Here is a 14,266-nt window from a genome sequence, read left to right on the forward strand (position 1 = left end):
TTTATGTATATTACTTGTTGAAGATTATTTGTAATTGATGTCTTTTTAAAGACAAAATAATAGACCTATCATCGATGAACATACAAAGTTTCTATTGCACTCCCCAACCTACTACACCCACTCCACAGTTCCTCCAATTCCTGTCATCGACATTATCATAGTAACTAAGACAAAAACTAGAATTCTTCCACCAACATAACAAATGATTTAAAAAAACACACACAAAGCATCTACATAGTAAAAAATATAGGGTATGGTGAAGAACACTGAAAATGAGGCAAGCTTTGAGTATATATCGAATGCTGACTCAGAGTAGCAATATTGTTATGTTTAAGATTAATACACATAGTAAAGTTCATACACAGGAGGTCATCACTTACCTAACCTATAGGGAATCATTCCCAACCACAAACTAAACCCACCTTAATGCTAAGGTCTAATCAAAACTAGCCAATATGAAACTATATGCAAGAACCGACGTAGCATCTCCTCACTTCCTCTTTTTGGAAGGTGGTTGTGGGAGTTCCTCATCCTCATCTTCATCATCCTCTTCCTCATCCTCATCCTCATCCTCCTCTTCATCATCGTCCTCCTCATCATCTTCCTCATCCTCTTCTTCGCTTCCTCCTCCACCATTTACCTCGGGATCATCATTCTCTCCTTCGTTATCGTTCCCCTCTTCTCCAGAGAAATCATCTTTGCCTCTGTCTTCCTGACCGTCCCCATCCTCATCATTGTCATCATCTGACTCGCCATCGTCCTTGTTCTCGGGAACAGCTTCAGGTTTGCTTCGTCGGAGTATCCTTCAGAGGAAGGGGTCAGAATAAGAGTCTCATGGCAAACTAAACTTACTCTTTTTATGTAAACCAGCAGGTTCAAGATCCAGACTTAACAGATGACAGCATATATGTAAATGGCTGGTCAAATGTATACTTTACCTTAAACCAAATAAACAGAAAGAGAAGAGAATCCTACCCTAAAATTACTTCCGATCCTTCATTCCGCGGACCAGTTTGACTTGATATAGAGCCCACCTGGAACAAACTCAATTTTTAGTGGGAAGTAAAACAGTAGTCAGTTTGTGTCAACATATTGATAGGTTAGGTTAAACTGAAAGCAAAACTAGATTTTCTCGCAAAAATTTGAGAATTAGATCATGACCAACCAAGTTGGTAGAAATACTGTCCTGTGAACTGAATCAGCCATCTGATCATAATGGGAAAAGGGTTTGAAACAAAATAAAAACCATTGTAATTTAAGAAATGACTCATTGGATTCATATCCCACGGTCCTCTGACTAAAGACTTCAACACAGATATTGATCATAAGTTACATTCAATCTATGGATTGGGACAAGTCAAATGAGACAGGTCAAGGTTGCAATGAACATGTAGAAACATGTGGGAAAAAAATAGATAAGTTGCAACGAACAAATAATGACTATAGTTAGCATTATCTCCTCTGTTCTAATGTTCAGCATACAAGGATTGGATCATGAGCAGTGCATGCTATCTTAGTGCAAAATAGATATTGGATACATAAAAAAAGCAAACATCATGGGTATATCCCATCCACACAAAAATTCCTATCATAAGGGATGTTAAAAGAATGAACTCAAGATAACAATATGACAACTGGTTTCAAAATCTTGGTAAATGAATATCTAGAAGAAAATGAGAACTACATAAAGTAGGGTGGCACAATGGCAGGATATGCAGTATCGCTCTTGTGCAAGTAAAGATGTTTCTGTAACTCAAACTATAGTTACTAGATCGCTAAAGAGAAACATTATAGTCGCACCCAGGTCCACCCTCGACAAAAGAAAAAATGTACATCAACAAAAACAAATTGGTAATGCCAATGACAGATTAGTGTAAGAGATGGTTAAAATGTATTAAGGAAAAAGAAATAAGAACCACAATAGTTTGAGAACATCCTAAAGCGCCAACAACACCGACAACAAATTTTGAAGCTTCTAAGACAATCCATGGGGAAAGCAAACCAACAGCACAACTACTTGTTAATTTTTCATACCACATTAAGATTAAAAGCAAGTGCATAACAAATTTCTCTACTCGTAACACACATGCTGACTTATATATACATGCCACGCAGTGATTTCAATAGGCGCTTGGGCGCTCACCAAGGCGCTCGGGCGAGGCGAGGCGAGGCCTAAGCGCCTCGCTTCATGTCTAGGCGCCTCACTTCAAAGAGGCACCGCCTGGGCGCTCGCCCGAGCCCAGGCGCTCGGCACTTCGGGTGAGCACCTGGGTTAAACCAAGCGACTGAACCAGATTTTTAGGTCTGGTTGGTCTCCGATGCTTTAGTTGGTTCAATCAAACCAACTAAATCACTGATATCAGGCTCCCTCTCGCAATTTCCCTGACTTCCCTGCCGAGATTTCTTCTCCGCTGTCACTGCTCTCTGCTGCCGCTACCACTGTCGCTGCTCGCCGCTACTGTCGCTACTCGCCGCTGCCACAATCGTTGCTCGTCGACTGCTCACGGCTGCCACAATCGCTGCTCGTCATTGCTGTCGTCGCACATCACTGCTGTTGCCGCTCCCGCTACAAGTGCTGCTCGCAGCTCCCACTCCAACTGTCGCTCGCCGTTCCCGCTCTAGCTACCGCTATCGCCTACTACCTCTGTCGTTGCCTTAGCAGCCTCGGTCTTCTCACTATACTGTTAACAGTATATTAACATTATACAGCTAATTGTATACTAATAATAGTATTTTTATTTATTAGATTAATAATATATTATTTTTATTTTAATACTATTAATTTTTATTTATTTAATAGTATATTTTTTATTTAAAAAATAAAAAATATACTATTATGATTTATTTATTTATTGTGATTTTGTACCCGATTTGCGATGTTGAGGGAAAGCAAATTTTCACGTGGCAAAAACTTGCTGCTCTTGTAGTAGTGAATAGTGATACTATAATTATAGCTAAACTATAAAAATATATAATATAATTAATAAATATAATTATTTAAATAAAAAAATATGCTATTAAATTAAGAAAATCGGGTACAAAATCATAATAAATAAAGTATATACCAACATCGCAAATTTTCACATGGACCTGGATTGGTTCCAGGTCGATATAAGTATATACCAACAAATGCACATCAAACTGACTCTCCAAGACACTAATGTTGGTTTGACATGCTATTTTCCCAATCTTGAAGAAGCATATGTAGGTAGTGTTTTTCAATAAGTGAGGCCCTATTATCATTTATTTTTTCCTAGATGGGAAGAGGTGAAGACATCCTCGCACACATGGAATCAAAATGGCTTCCACAGCTGCTCTTTTTTCATGCTGGCCAATGTTATTAATCCTCTAATTCCAATAAGTGCAAGCAAATATAGGACAGGATGAGGAGGTTATTGGCAAAAGTCAGCTGTCTAATAAGAGAAGAGATTATAAGATAGCTTCAATATTAAAAGATACCAACCATCCTGAGAATACACGAGCATGGGCAATGAAAAAGTTTAAAATGACCACACCAACATTCATATTCAATAAAGTTCACTGTGAATTCAAATGACAGAGAAAACCTGAAAGCCTTGCATCTTGGTCAAACCAGACCAATTTGACCAATTTAAGCTGGTTTAGGATGATTCCGAACCAATTTTGACCGGTTCAATCTTGCTTGACCCAAATTAAATACAATCTAAGTCAAATTAGACTTATTAGACTTGTTTAGGCTAATTCCATATTGGTTTTATGATGATTTGAAATCGGTTCAGTTATGTTATATCTGAATTAAATCTGGTACAAATCAATTGAACCAATTTGACTCAAGGTTAGATCTGTCCAGACAAATCAAATCCCTCAATTTCGATTTTATTCAATAATTTAAATACCTAGCTAATTAATACATATAATAAATAATCTCATTTAATTCAAACATAGAATTCTAAAAAATTAATTAATTAAATAAACATTATAAAATTCTCGATTAATCAATATGTTGATTCAAATATTCAACATGTTGGCAAATTCATAATTCAATGTGATTTCAAATGCAAAAGCATGAATTTTGTAAAATTTATTGATCAAACAAATCAACATACTAAACTAGTCAAATCAACTTAAAGTATAATTATAAAATTTCAAAAAAATAAATTTATTAATTAAACATGATTTCATATTTCAACTAGATCAATGGCATCATAATTCATGTATCATGCCATGATAATTTCAATATCCTAAAATATTTAATCATAATTTATAGTTTTTAAAACAAATGAAGTTAATATCATTACAAAACCAAGAATTTTCAAAAATATATAGAAAATAAATTGAGAAAGGGCGGAGGACCTACCTCTCTTTAGTAGGATCCTCTTCTTATTCCTCCCATAGAATGCCCAAGTTCTTTGTACCTCTCCTTGTCCTCCCTCTCCCTCATTCCTCGTCGAGCTTGGCAGTAGGAGCAATAAGGAGATGACCCCGTCAAGGAAAGATAGCTCCTCCACCCTTTGTTAATTTATTTCCTATATATTCTTTAAAAAACCTTGTTTTTGTGTTAATGTTAACTTTATTGGTTTAGGAATTATGAATTATGATTAAAGATTTTTAGATATTAAAATTATTTAAGCATGATTCATAAATCATGATGTCATTGTTCTAATTTAAATATAAAATATTTAATTAATAAATTTTATGAATTTTATCCTTATTCTTTAAGTTGATTTATCTACTTTGGCATATTGATTTATTTGATCAATAAAATTTAAAAAATTCATACTTTTATATTTCAAAATCAAGTTGAATTAATAATTTAGTAGCATATTGAATATTTAATCAACATATTAATTAAATAAAAAAATTATAATATTTATTAATTAATTTTACTATTTAAAATTTCATGTTTGAATTAAATGAAATTATCTATTACATGTACATTAGTTAAGTATTTAAATTATTGAATAAAATTAAAATTAAAGGATTTGATTCGATCGAGCCAAGTCTAACCTGAGTCAGATCGCTAACTAGACATGGTCAAGTCAACCGCATACCCTTGGGTCCAACCTAGGTGCAGGTTGGCCTAGTTCTTGGCTCAATCCGATGAGACCAGGAGTCTGTGGAGCAAGTTGGCTCGCCTTAGCAACCCACCTAACGATAGGGGTGTTCAGATCAATTCGAATCGAACCGAACCACTAAAGGCCAAACCGATCCAAATCGAAAAAGCAATTCGATTCGTTTAAAGTAAGATTGTAACATCCCGATTAGTCCCAAATCGAAATTTGACAAGACTAAGTTGACTTATAAGAGTCCGATGAGTGTACTACTATCAACTTCAACTTAAACATTTTAACTAGTTATTTAGGTCAAACAAAGTTGACATTAGGCCCGAGTTGTGACATTTGGTAACCGAGTCGACCTAGTATTGGGGCATGGCGAGGAGCTTGAGTAGGAAAAGACTATCCGTGAATGGAATCAGAGGACTCATCACATCGAAAATGGGTAAAAGTGGTTTAGGTCAAACGAAATTGATGAGTCAGTTAGCCTATCAGGCATGGGTCGTGACATTTGGTATTAGAGTCGACCTAGTATTGGAGCATGATGAGAGGCTTGAGTAGGGCAGGACTATCTGTGGATGGAGTCAAAGGACTTTGATATTTGATATCAAAATCAACCTAGTATTAGGGCATGGTGAGGGGCTTGAGTAAGAAAGGGCTACCTGTGTATGGAGTCAAAGGATTTGTCACGGCGTGGAGCCACCATTGGACTACGCCTCACATGCACCATGCTAGAGTTCGATCTGGGCTAGAGTATGATGAGTGTACTACTATCAATTTTAACTTAAGCATTTTTACCAGTGGTTTATGTCAAACGAAGTTGATGGGTCAGTTAGCCTATCAGACTCGGGTTGTGATAAAGATACTTCGAACCGACGCCCCTTCATACATATCTAACCGAATTGGTTCAAAATCGATTAATATATTTCGGTTAATTGGTTAACCAATGTTTAATTTTAAGTAATCTAAAAATATATAAATTTTAAATGAACCAATTCAGTATAATTGAATCAAGCTATAATTTTGATCCACTTGGATCGACATTCTTAATAAATTTATATCACAAATATCATTCTAAACATTTAAAAAAATATATTAGTCATAGAAAGAAGCAATTAACAATAAGGCAACACAAAGATGATACTCCTCCCAATAGTAACCTCTAAAAAAGTTGAGAGTATACCAGTTGAGGGCCTTCCATTGAAGCATATTACTCCATTACAATCTGCGGTTAGTAATTGTCATTTGTGATGGTGCCTCCGTTTCATGAACAGCCAACCCAACCTTGTGCACTAGTGGTTTCCCTTTTTTTATTGAAAGATGCCCTAGTGGGATGACTTTTGACAAGTGGCTTGGGTCATACAAAGTTGATGGGTCAATTAATCTATCAGGGTCGGGTCGTGACAAAGATACTCCAAACCAGAGCCCTTTTGGACCTATCTAACTGAATTGGTTCAAAATCGATCAATCAATTGCAGTTAACCGATTAACCAATTTCTAATTTTAAGCAATTTAAAAAATATAAATTTTAAATGAACCAATTCAGTTTAATTGAATCGAACTAGAATTTTGATCCAATTGAATCAACATTCTTAATAAATTGATATCACAAATATTATTCTAAACATTTTAAAAAAATATTAGTTATAAAAGGAAGCGATCAACAATAAAATAACACAAAGATTATACTTCTCCCAATAGTAACCTCTAAGAAAGTTTAGAGTATCGTAGTTGCAGGCCTTCTATTGTAGCATATTACACCATTACAATCTGCTATTAGTAATTGCCATTTGTGATAGTGGCTCCCCTTCATGAACAGCCAACCCGTCCTTGCACGTTTGTGGTTTCCTTTTTTTTAATTGAATGATGCACTAGAGGGACAATAACTTTTGACTAGTGGTTTAGGCTAAACGAAGTTGATGGGTCAGTTAACCTATCATGCTCGAGTCGTGACAAAAATACTCCAAGCCGGAGCCCTTTCAGACTTATTTAACCGAATTGGTCCAAAATCGGTTAATCTATGTCAGTTAACTAGTTAACCAATTTTTAATTTTAAGTAATTTAAAAATATATAAATTTTAAATGAACTGATTCAGTTTAATTGAATCGAACTAGAATTTTGAGCCAATTGGATCGACGTTCTTAATAAATTTATATCACAAATATCATTCTAAACATTTTAAAAAATATATTAGTTATAGAAAGAAGCAATCAACAATAAGACAACACAAAGATGATACTCCTCCCAATAGTAACCTCTAAGAAAGTTGAGAGTATAGTAGTTGAGGGCCTTCCATTGTCGCATATTACTCCATTACAATCTGCTATTAGTAATTGTCAATTGTGATGGTGCCCTCCCATTCATGAACAGCCAACCCACCCTTCTGCGATAGTGGTTTCCCTTTTTTTATTGAAAGATGCCCTAGAGGGACAACGACTTTACATGCAATCCTTTTTCTTGTTGATGATGAGGATATATATAGCGATGCATAGAAATCAACAGAGAGATTCGTACAAATCAATAAAGGGATTGCTTACAAAGGATGTTAAAAAAAATAGGGTTCATACCTGAAACGAGAGAGCGAGACCAAGAAGGGGATGGAGGAGTCATGAAGTTGAAAGAAGAGCAGTGAACTCATCGAGTTTGGGCAAGGATTTTAGGGTTTTGGGGGCTTTGGGATGGACTAGTATTTTTTAAATTAAAATCAGTTTGGTTCGGTCTGAACTGGTTAACCGAACCAAAGACGAGTATCGTCCAAAATTAGAACCATTTATAGCCTTCAAAACTGAATTATTGATGAACCAATTCAAAATTGGTTCAGTTTAGGTTTGGTTCGATTTTTCGATTTAATTTTAACACCCCTACCCAATGATTTAATACCCTTACAAGGGTCTAATGAGGAATGAGGGAGAAGGCGATCATACTATTCTCGTTTAGTCTCATATTAAAAGTGGGCAAAGACTAAGAATGTTTGTAAGGGTCTAATAAGTGTGTTACTGTTCATATTCAAAGAAATTAATAAGTCATTTATCCTGTCAAGTTGGTTTGTAATAATTGGTATTAGAGTCAACCTAGCATTACAACATGATGAGAGACTCGAGTAAAAAAAGGCTACCCGTGGACGGGAATGGAGGACATCACCGCATGAACCTACTACTAGGCTAAGCCTCACATCCACCGTACTAGGGTCTGATTTTGACCTATACATGGAGCCACTACTAGATGATGCCTTACATACACTATATTAAGATCTAAATCTAGACTATATGTTAGGCTTTGACAAAACGTCAAGCTCTTAAGTGGGGAAGATTGTAACACTCTGATTTAGTCGAGCAAAGACTATCATTAACTTTAGCTTAAGCACTTTGGGTCAGTGGTTCAGATTCAGTGAAGTCAATGTGCCAATTATCTCACTAGGTTGGATCATGACAAACATGGTCAGTAGAAGATAACAAACACAAGCAATAGTCAAATCCTAGCTCATAGGAAGACTTGTGCACCCTTTAGCAACAATATGGTTTGTTACCGTTAACACGCATTAGTACATAAAATAGTGCAAGAAAGCCTTACTAGAGTAGTAAACATGAGAGCTCAAAATGCAATGAAAAAGAGTAGAATGGGGATGAATTCCCTTCAAAACCTAGCATCAAGAGAAAAAGAAAACTGAACAAAAAAAAAAAAAAGAAATCCAGAGCCTAATTCCCAGATATTAACCTGACAATATATAAAAGCTGTGATATCTAATGGAAGGCTACACACAAACATATAAAAAATCAAATTCTCCTTAAAGATGTTCATGAACTGCATATTCTTACGCCTCAATGTTGCAGCATATATAACTTGTTAGAGCTAGCCCCAGGAAATTTACCAAAGGATAATTTTGGCAACCCAACAAAGACAATAAAGCGAAAAGATACAAGCGACAAGAACACCAGATTTACGTGGTTCGATCAATTGACTTGACCTACATCCACGGACGAAGGAGGAGCAAATCACTACTATAAAAAGAGACTATTACAAATGCCTTAGGAAGATGTTCCTAGGTTATAAAACACCCGAAAATACTAAACAAGAAAAAAACCCAAACTATAAGTCCAAACTATTTAACTGAGTGTGGACTTAAACCCAAAGTAAACACTTAGGTTTTTCTTGTGGTGTCACTGTGGTGCCTCTTACTTCAAAGCCCAAGCCCTTATTTATAGTTCCAATAGGAGATAACAAGCCTAATTTTCCCGATGTGGGACTATGGGACTTGCCAAATTAACAAATCTCCACCTTGGCATGTCCCAACAAAACTTGCTCCACCTTCTTCATAAAAGCCCCAATGGGCAATCACCAACAATGAATATCAACCAAGTCCAAGCACTGCTTGAACTTGTAAACCGAAAGAGGCTTCGTAAGCATATCAGCTGGATTGTTCTTCATATGAATTTTCTTAACAAGGATCTTTCCCTCAACAATAGTATCACATTTGCATCTAACAATTTTCTTACCCGAAGGCGGCGGCTTCACAAAATCCCAAGTTCTATTCCGATGGAGAGATTTTATTTCTTCATTCATCGCGATCAACCACTTAGCGGAATTATCATAAGAAACTGCATCTGAGTAGGAAGTAGGCTCACCAACTTCACTTGTTTCTTCTGCAACAGACAAAGCATATACAACCAAATTTACACATCTTTGTGGTGATCGAATATTTCTCCGTGATCTATCCTTGGCTATGGAATATTGCTCTTCCTCTGGATCATCTACGTCAGTAGACTCGGGACCATCTACTGGCATTCTTTGAGTAGAAGAGTTCGACTTAAAAGAATCTGAACTACCAATCTCAAGCTCCACCTGCTTCTGCGCACTATCATTTGTATAACTAGTATATTCCTCTTTAGAAGATAACATAGATAATTCATCAAAAGTAACATCTCTACTGATTACAAATTTTGGGGATTTGGGATCAGAACACCATAATCTGTATCCTTTCACCCCAGAAGCATACCCAAGGAAAATACATTTTTTAACTCGAGGCTCTAATTTTCCTTCATTTATATGCATGTATGCTGGATACCCAAAAATTTTTAAATCAGAGTAATCAGCAGGAGTACCTAACCAAACTTCCTCTGGAGTTTTAAAGTTAAGTGCTGTAGAAGGAGCGCGGTTAACAACGTAACAGGCCATATTAATCGCCTCTGCCCAAAAGTCCTTTGTCAACCCTGCATTTGAGATCATACACCTTGCTCTCTCCAAGAGTGTTTTGTTCATACATTCAGCCACACCATTTTGTTGAGGCATCATCTTAACAGTGCGATACCGAACGATTCCTTCATTTTTGTAGAATTCATCAAAGTCACCTTCATAAAATTCCATGTCATTATCTGTTCGAAGCCGCTTAATCTGTTTACATTTTGCTTCTCGATCAAAGCCTTCCATTGTTTAAAGGTTAGAAAAACATCATTTTTATGCTTCAGAAAATAAACCCAAACTTTCCTAGAATAATCGTCAATGAAAGTCAATATATACCTGGCACCACCCTTAGACTGAACATGAGCTGGACTTGGGGTCCAAATGAATATAGTCAAGAGTACCTTTCGTTTTATGAACTGCCGGAGAAATGAAGCTGACTCTTTTCTGCTTTCCAAAAATGCAGTGTTCACAAAAATCTAGTGGCCTAGTACTCTGTCCACAAAGTAGACCCTTTTTGCTCAATATGCTCAAACATTTTTCGCTCATATGACCCAAACGCATATGCCATAATTTGGTGATGTCAGAATCAGTCAATGATGATGACGAGACTGCAACCGAGCCTGTGACAGTAGTTCCCTGCAAAATATATAAGCTACCAGACCTACAAGCTTTCATAACAATAAGGGCACTTATAAAAACTTTCATAACTCCACCTTCAGTTGTGTATTTACACCCAAGAGCCTCTAGGGTGCGTAAAGAGATGAGATTCTTTTTTAAATCAGGAACATGTCTAACATTAGTGAGCGTCCTCACAATACCATCATGCATTTTAATTCGGATTGTTCCTCTACCAACAACATCACATGCATCATTATTGCTCATCAAAATAATTCCACCATTACAAGATTCATATGTGAAAAACAAATCTCTATTAAGACACATGTAATAAGAACAATCCGAATCTAAAATCCATTTATTTTTAGACCTCGTCTTGTCATCAGTAGCAAAGAAAATATTTCCATCATTCTCATCAGCTGCTACACTAGCTTCAGCGGAATCAATAGTTTTCTCAACAATTTTTTCCTTTTGCTTTAATTTATTTTTCAATTTAAAACAATTAGCCTTAATGTGCCTCATTTTATGATAATATCTGCATTCCAAATTTCTATGTCTGGATTTAGATCTAGATTTAGATCTACTACTGTCAAATTCTCTTTTATCTATTCTCCCCCTAACAACTAGACCTTCAGCCTGATTCTCTCTACTTTCTCCAGTGATATCTCTGTCTATCGGCTCCTTAGATTTTAGTGCAGATTTAATTTTTTGATATGAAATTGTTTCTTTTCCATAAATCATATTATCACGAAAATACTTAAAAGATTGGGGAAGAGAACACAAAAATAATAGGGTCTTATCCTCATCATCAATTTTTGCATCTATATTCTCCAAATTCATAACCAAGGAATCAAATTTATCAAGATGTGAGAGTATAGATATACCTTCAGTCATCCGAAGCATATACAAACTCTGCTTTAAGTAGAGACGATTCTCTACTGTCCTCTTCATATATAAGGCTTTAAGCTTGTCCTACATACTCTTAGTCGTAGTCTCCGTAGCTACCTCCCGTAAAACCTCGTCAGAGAGATTTAAAATAATGCTGGATCGGGCCTTCTTATCCATACCCGCAAGATTTTCCTTTGACATACCATCTGGAATGTTTTCAGTTCCCTATAGTGCCAAATCAACTCCGTTTTGAACCAGAATAGCCTCCATCTTGAGTTGCCACATGCCGAATTTGACATTTCTGTCGAATTTCTCGACAACGATATTTGTTATTGTCACTATTGCCAAAAGATCCCGAAACCAAGCTCTGATACCAGTTTGTTAGAGCTAACCCCAGGAAATTTACCAAAGGGTAATTTTGGCAACCCAACAAAGATAATAAAGCGAAAAGATACAAGCGACAAGAACACCAGATTTACGTGGTTTGGTCAATTGACTTGACCTATATCCACGGACGAAGGAGGAGCAAATCACTACTATAAAAAGAGACTATTACAAATGTCTTAGGAAGATGTTCCTAGGCCATAAAACACCCGAAAATACTAAACAAGAAAAAAACCCAAACTATAAGTTCAAACTATTTAACTGAGTGTGGACTTAAACCCAAAGTAAACCCTTAGGTTTTTCTTGTGGTGCCTCTGACTTCAAAGTCCAAGCCCTTATTTATAGTTCCAATAGGAGATAACAAACCTGATTTTCCCGATGTGAGACTATTGGACTTGCCAAACTAACATAACTAAAGTAAAAAGAAGCCAGAAATTATCCTACCTGTAAAATTTGACACCACAGAGAGTCCAAATTCACATTTGTAGGCCTCAAACACAGAAATTATCCTTGCAAAGGGTCAAAAATCACGTGTTTAGGTCTCAGAAAAAATCTTCCAATCAGTACAACTCACCGCCAAAAATATCCCAAGATCATCATGCCACAAACGCATGCTTAAACCATCAACTTAAGCAAAACAACAGAATTAAGCACCGGAAAAACATAAAATGTAAAAGCATCGCCACTTATGTAGCTCAGCACCCAGGAAAGCCCTGTACCCGCCTCTCCAATCATCAGCTTCAATAAGTTACTAACAGAGAATAAGTTCAGGATATCAAATGTTAAAAAAAGGAGGGTCCGTACCGCCAGAATAAAGCAAAGGAGCGACCTTTCAGCAGCCAATACGGTCTCCGCCACTAACAATTCGACCACGGATTGGGGAGAAGCAGCTCCTGTATTCTTGCTTCCGCGCAACGCCTCCATATCTACGAACCAAGCACCAAAATCCATAAAAATCAGCAAAAAAAAAGCGGCAGGAAATAAGACGAGCCACAACCCTAGCAAAGAGCAGAACCGGGGAAGAGAATATCAACTCAGAAATTGAAAGAGGAGAAGAGGAAGAGGAGGAGAAACCAACCAAAGTCAAAGAGGGAGGAGGAAGAAGAAAGGAGAGCGCTTTCAACCCGATGCTGTAGCGCAAGATCTATCTCATGGATTCTTCGAGCTCTCTCTCTCTCTCTCTCTCTCTCGGGAGAGCAAAGGATGCGAAGGGGAAGTTTTGATTAGGGTTTTGGGCGCTTAGGATCGAGGGGATCCCCTCCAAGTAGTGGTGAGGACCCGCACTGGAACGGCATTGATTTCCAATGGGGCCCGCATTACTGGACGGCTTTGTTATGGAACTTTAAGATTTCTGATGAAAGGTCCTTTGTTGAGAGGATCCCGCTGAGATACTCTGGGTTTGTGTGGCGCCCGCTGATTCGTATAGGGAATCACATCCAACCCGTATTCAACAAAAATTATTGTGAATCTTTTTTATTTTCCTTATAGTAAAAATATATAACAAATATATGAATATAACCAAACATGTGACATAAATAAAAGTAATTTAATTTTTTTACGATAATTAGAACCATCTTTGAACAACATTCATCTCATCAACAAAAATCTATAACAGCAAAACAACAGATATATAACTATCACATATATGGCAAATTAGAATGTAGATTTCCAGTTTTATCTTCCCTGTCCGTGATTTCTTCTCCAGCTATTTTCTCCGAATCTTCCACCCTTCTCTCTTTCCGCAGTTGGAAAGCCAAAGAGAGGCTTTAAATTAGTCGTCCTTCCCTTTCCTTCCGCGCATTTCCAAATCCTCTCAAAAGCTTTGCTTGTTTCTTCTTTTGCGCTACTTCGTTACTTCCCACACTCGGACACTTCCATGTCATCTTCCCCTCTCTCTCTCTCGCTCTCCGGTAAAGTTGATTCAAGGAACCAAAAGACTTTATTTATTTACATTTCTCGGTACATATATATTATTTTTAATTCAACCTAGCATGAATTAGTACCCTAAATCTACTGTTCGGATGTATGCCTTTAAATCAATAGAAAGAGGAATAAGCTTCTGAAGGTTTTCTTTTAATCTCTGACTAAGATATATGCACTGACAGCCCAAAAAAGTAAAAGGATAGTTTATACAGAAAACTACAAGTCCAAAAAACGGCCACAATTT

General features: G+C 36.7%; 1 protein-coding gene across 1 annotated transcript; it reads right to left on the minus strand.

The window, feature by feature from the left end:
* Positions 1 to 273: 273 nt before the first annotated feature.
* LOC135648299 (uncharacterized) lies at positions 274 to 13,339 on the minus strand. The gene is made up of 4 exons (XM_065165831.1): positions 13,178 to 13,339; positions 12,904 to 13,025; positions 976 to 1,034; positions 274 to 803 (listed from the first exon to the last, which is right to left on the minus strand). Exons 2-4 carry the CDS (start codon positions 13,021 to 13,023, stop codon positions 491 to 493), a joined length of 492 nt encoding a protein of 163 aa, XP_065021903.1. The 5' UTR covers positions 13,024 to 13,025; positions 13,178 to 13,339; the 3' UTR covers positions 274 to 490.
* Between the last annotated feature and the right edge of the window lie 927 nt (positions 13,340 to 14,266).

The sequence above is a fragment of the Musa acuminata genome, chromosome BXJ3-9, assembly GCF_036884655.1.
Source record: "Musa acuminata AAA Group cultivar baxijiao chromosome BXJ3-9, Cavendish_Baxijiao_AAA, whole genome shotgun sequence".
NCBI lineage: Eukaryota > Viridiplantae > Streptophyta > Magnoliopsida > Zingiberales > Musaceae > Musa > Musa acuminata.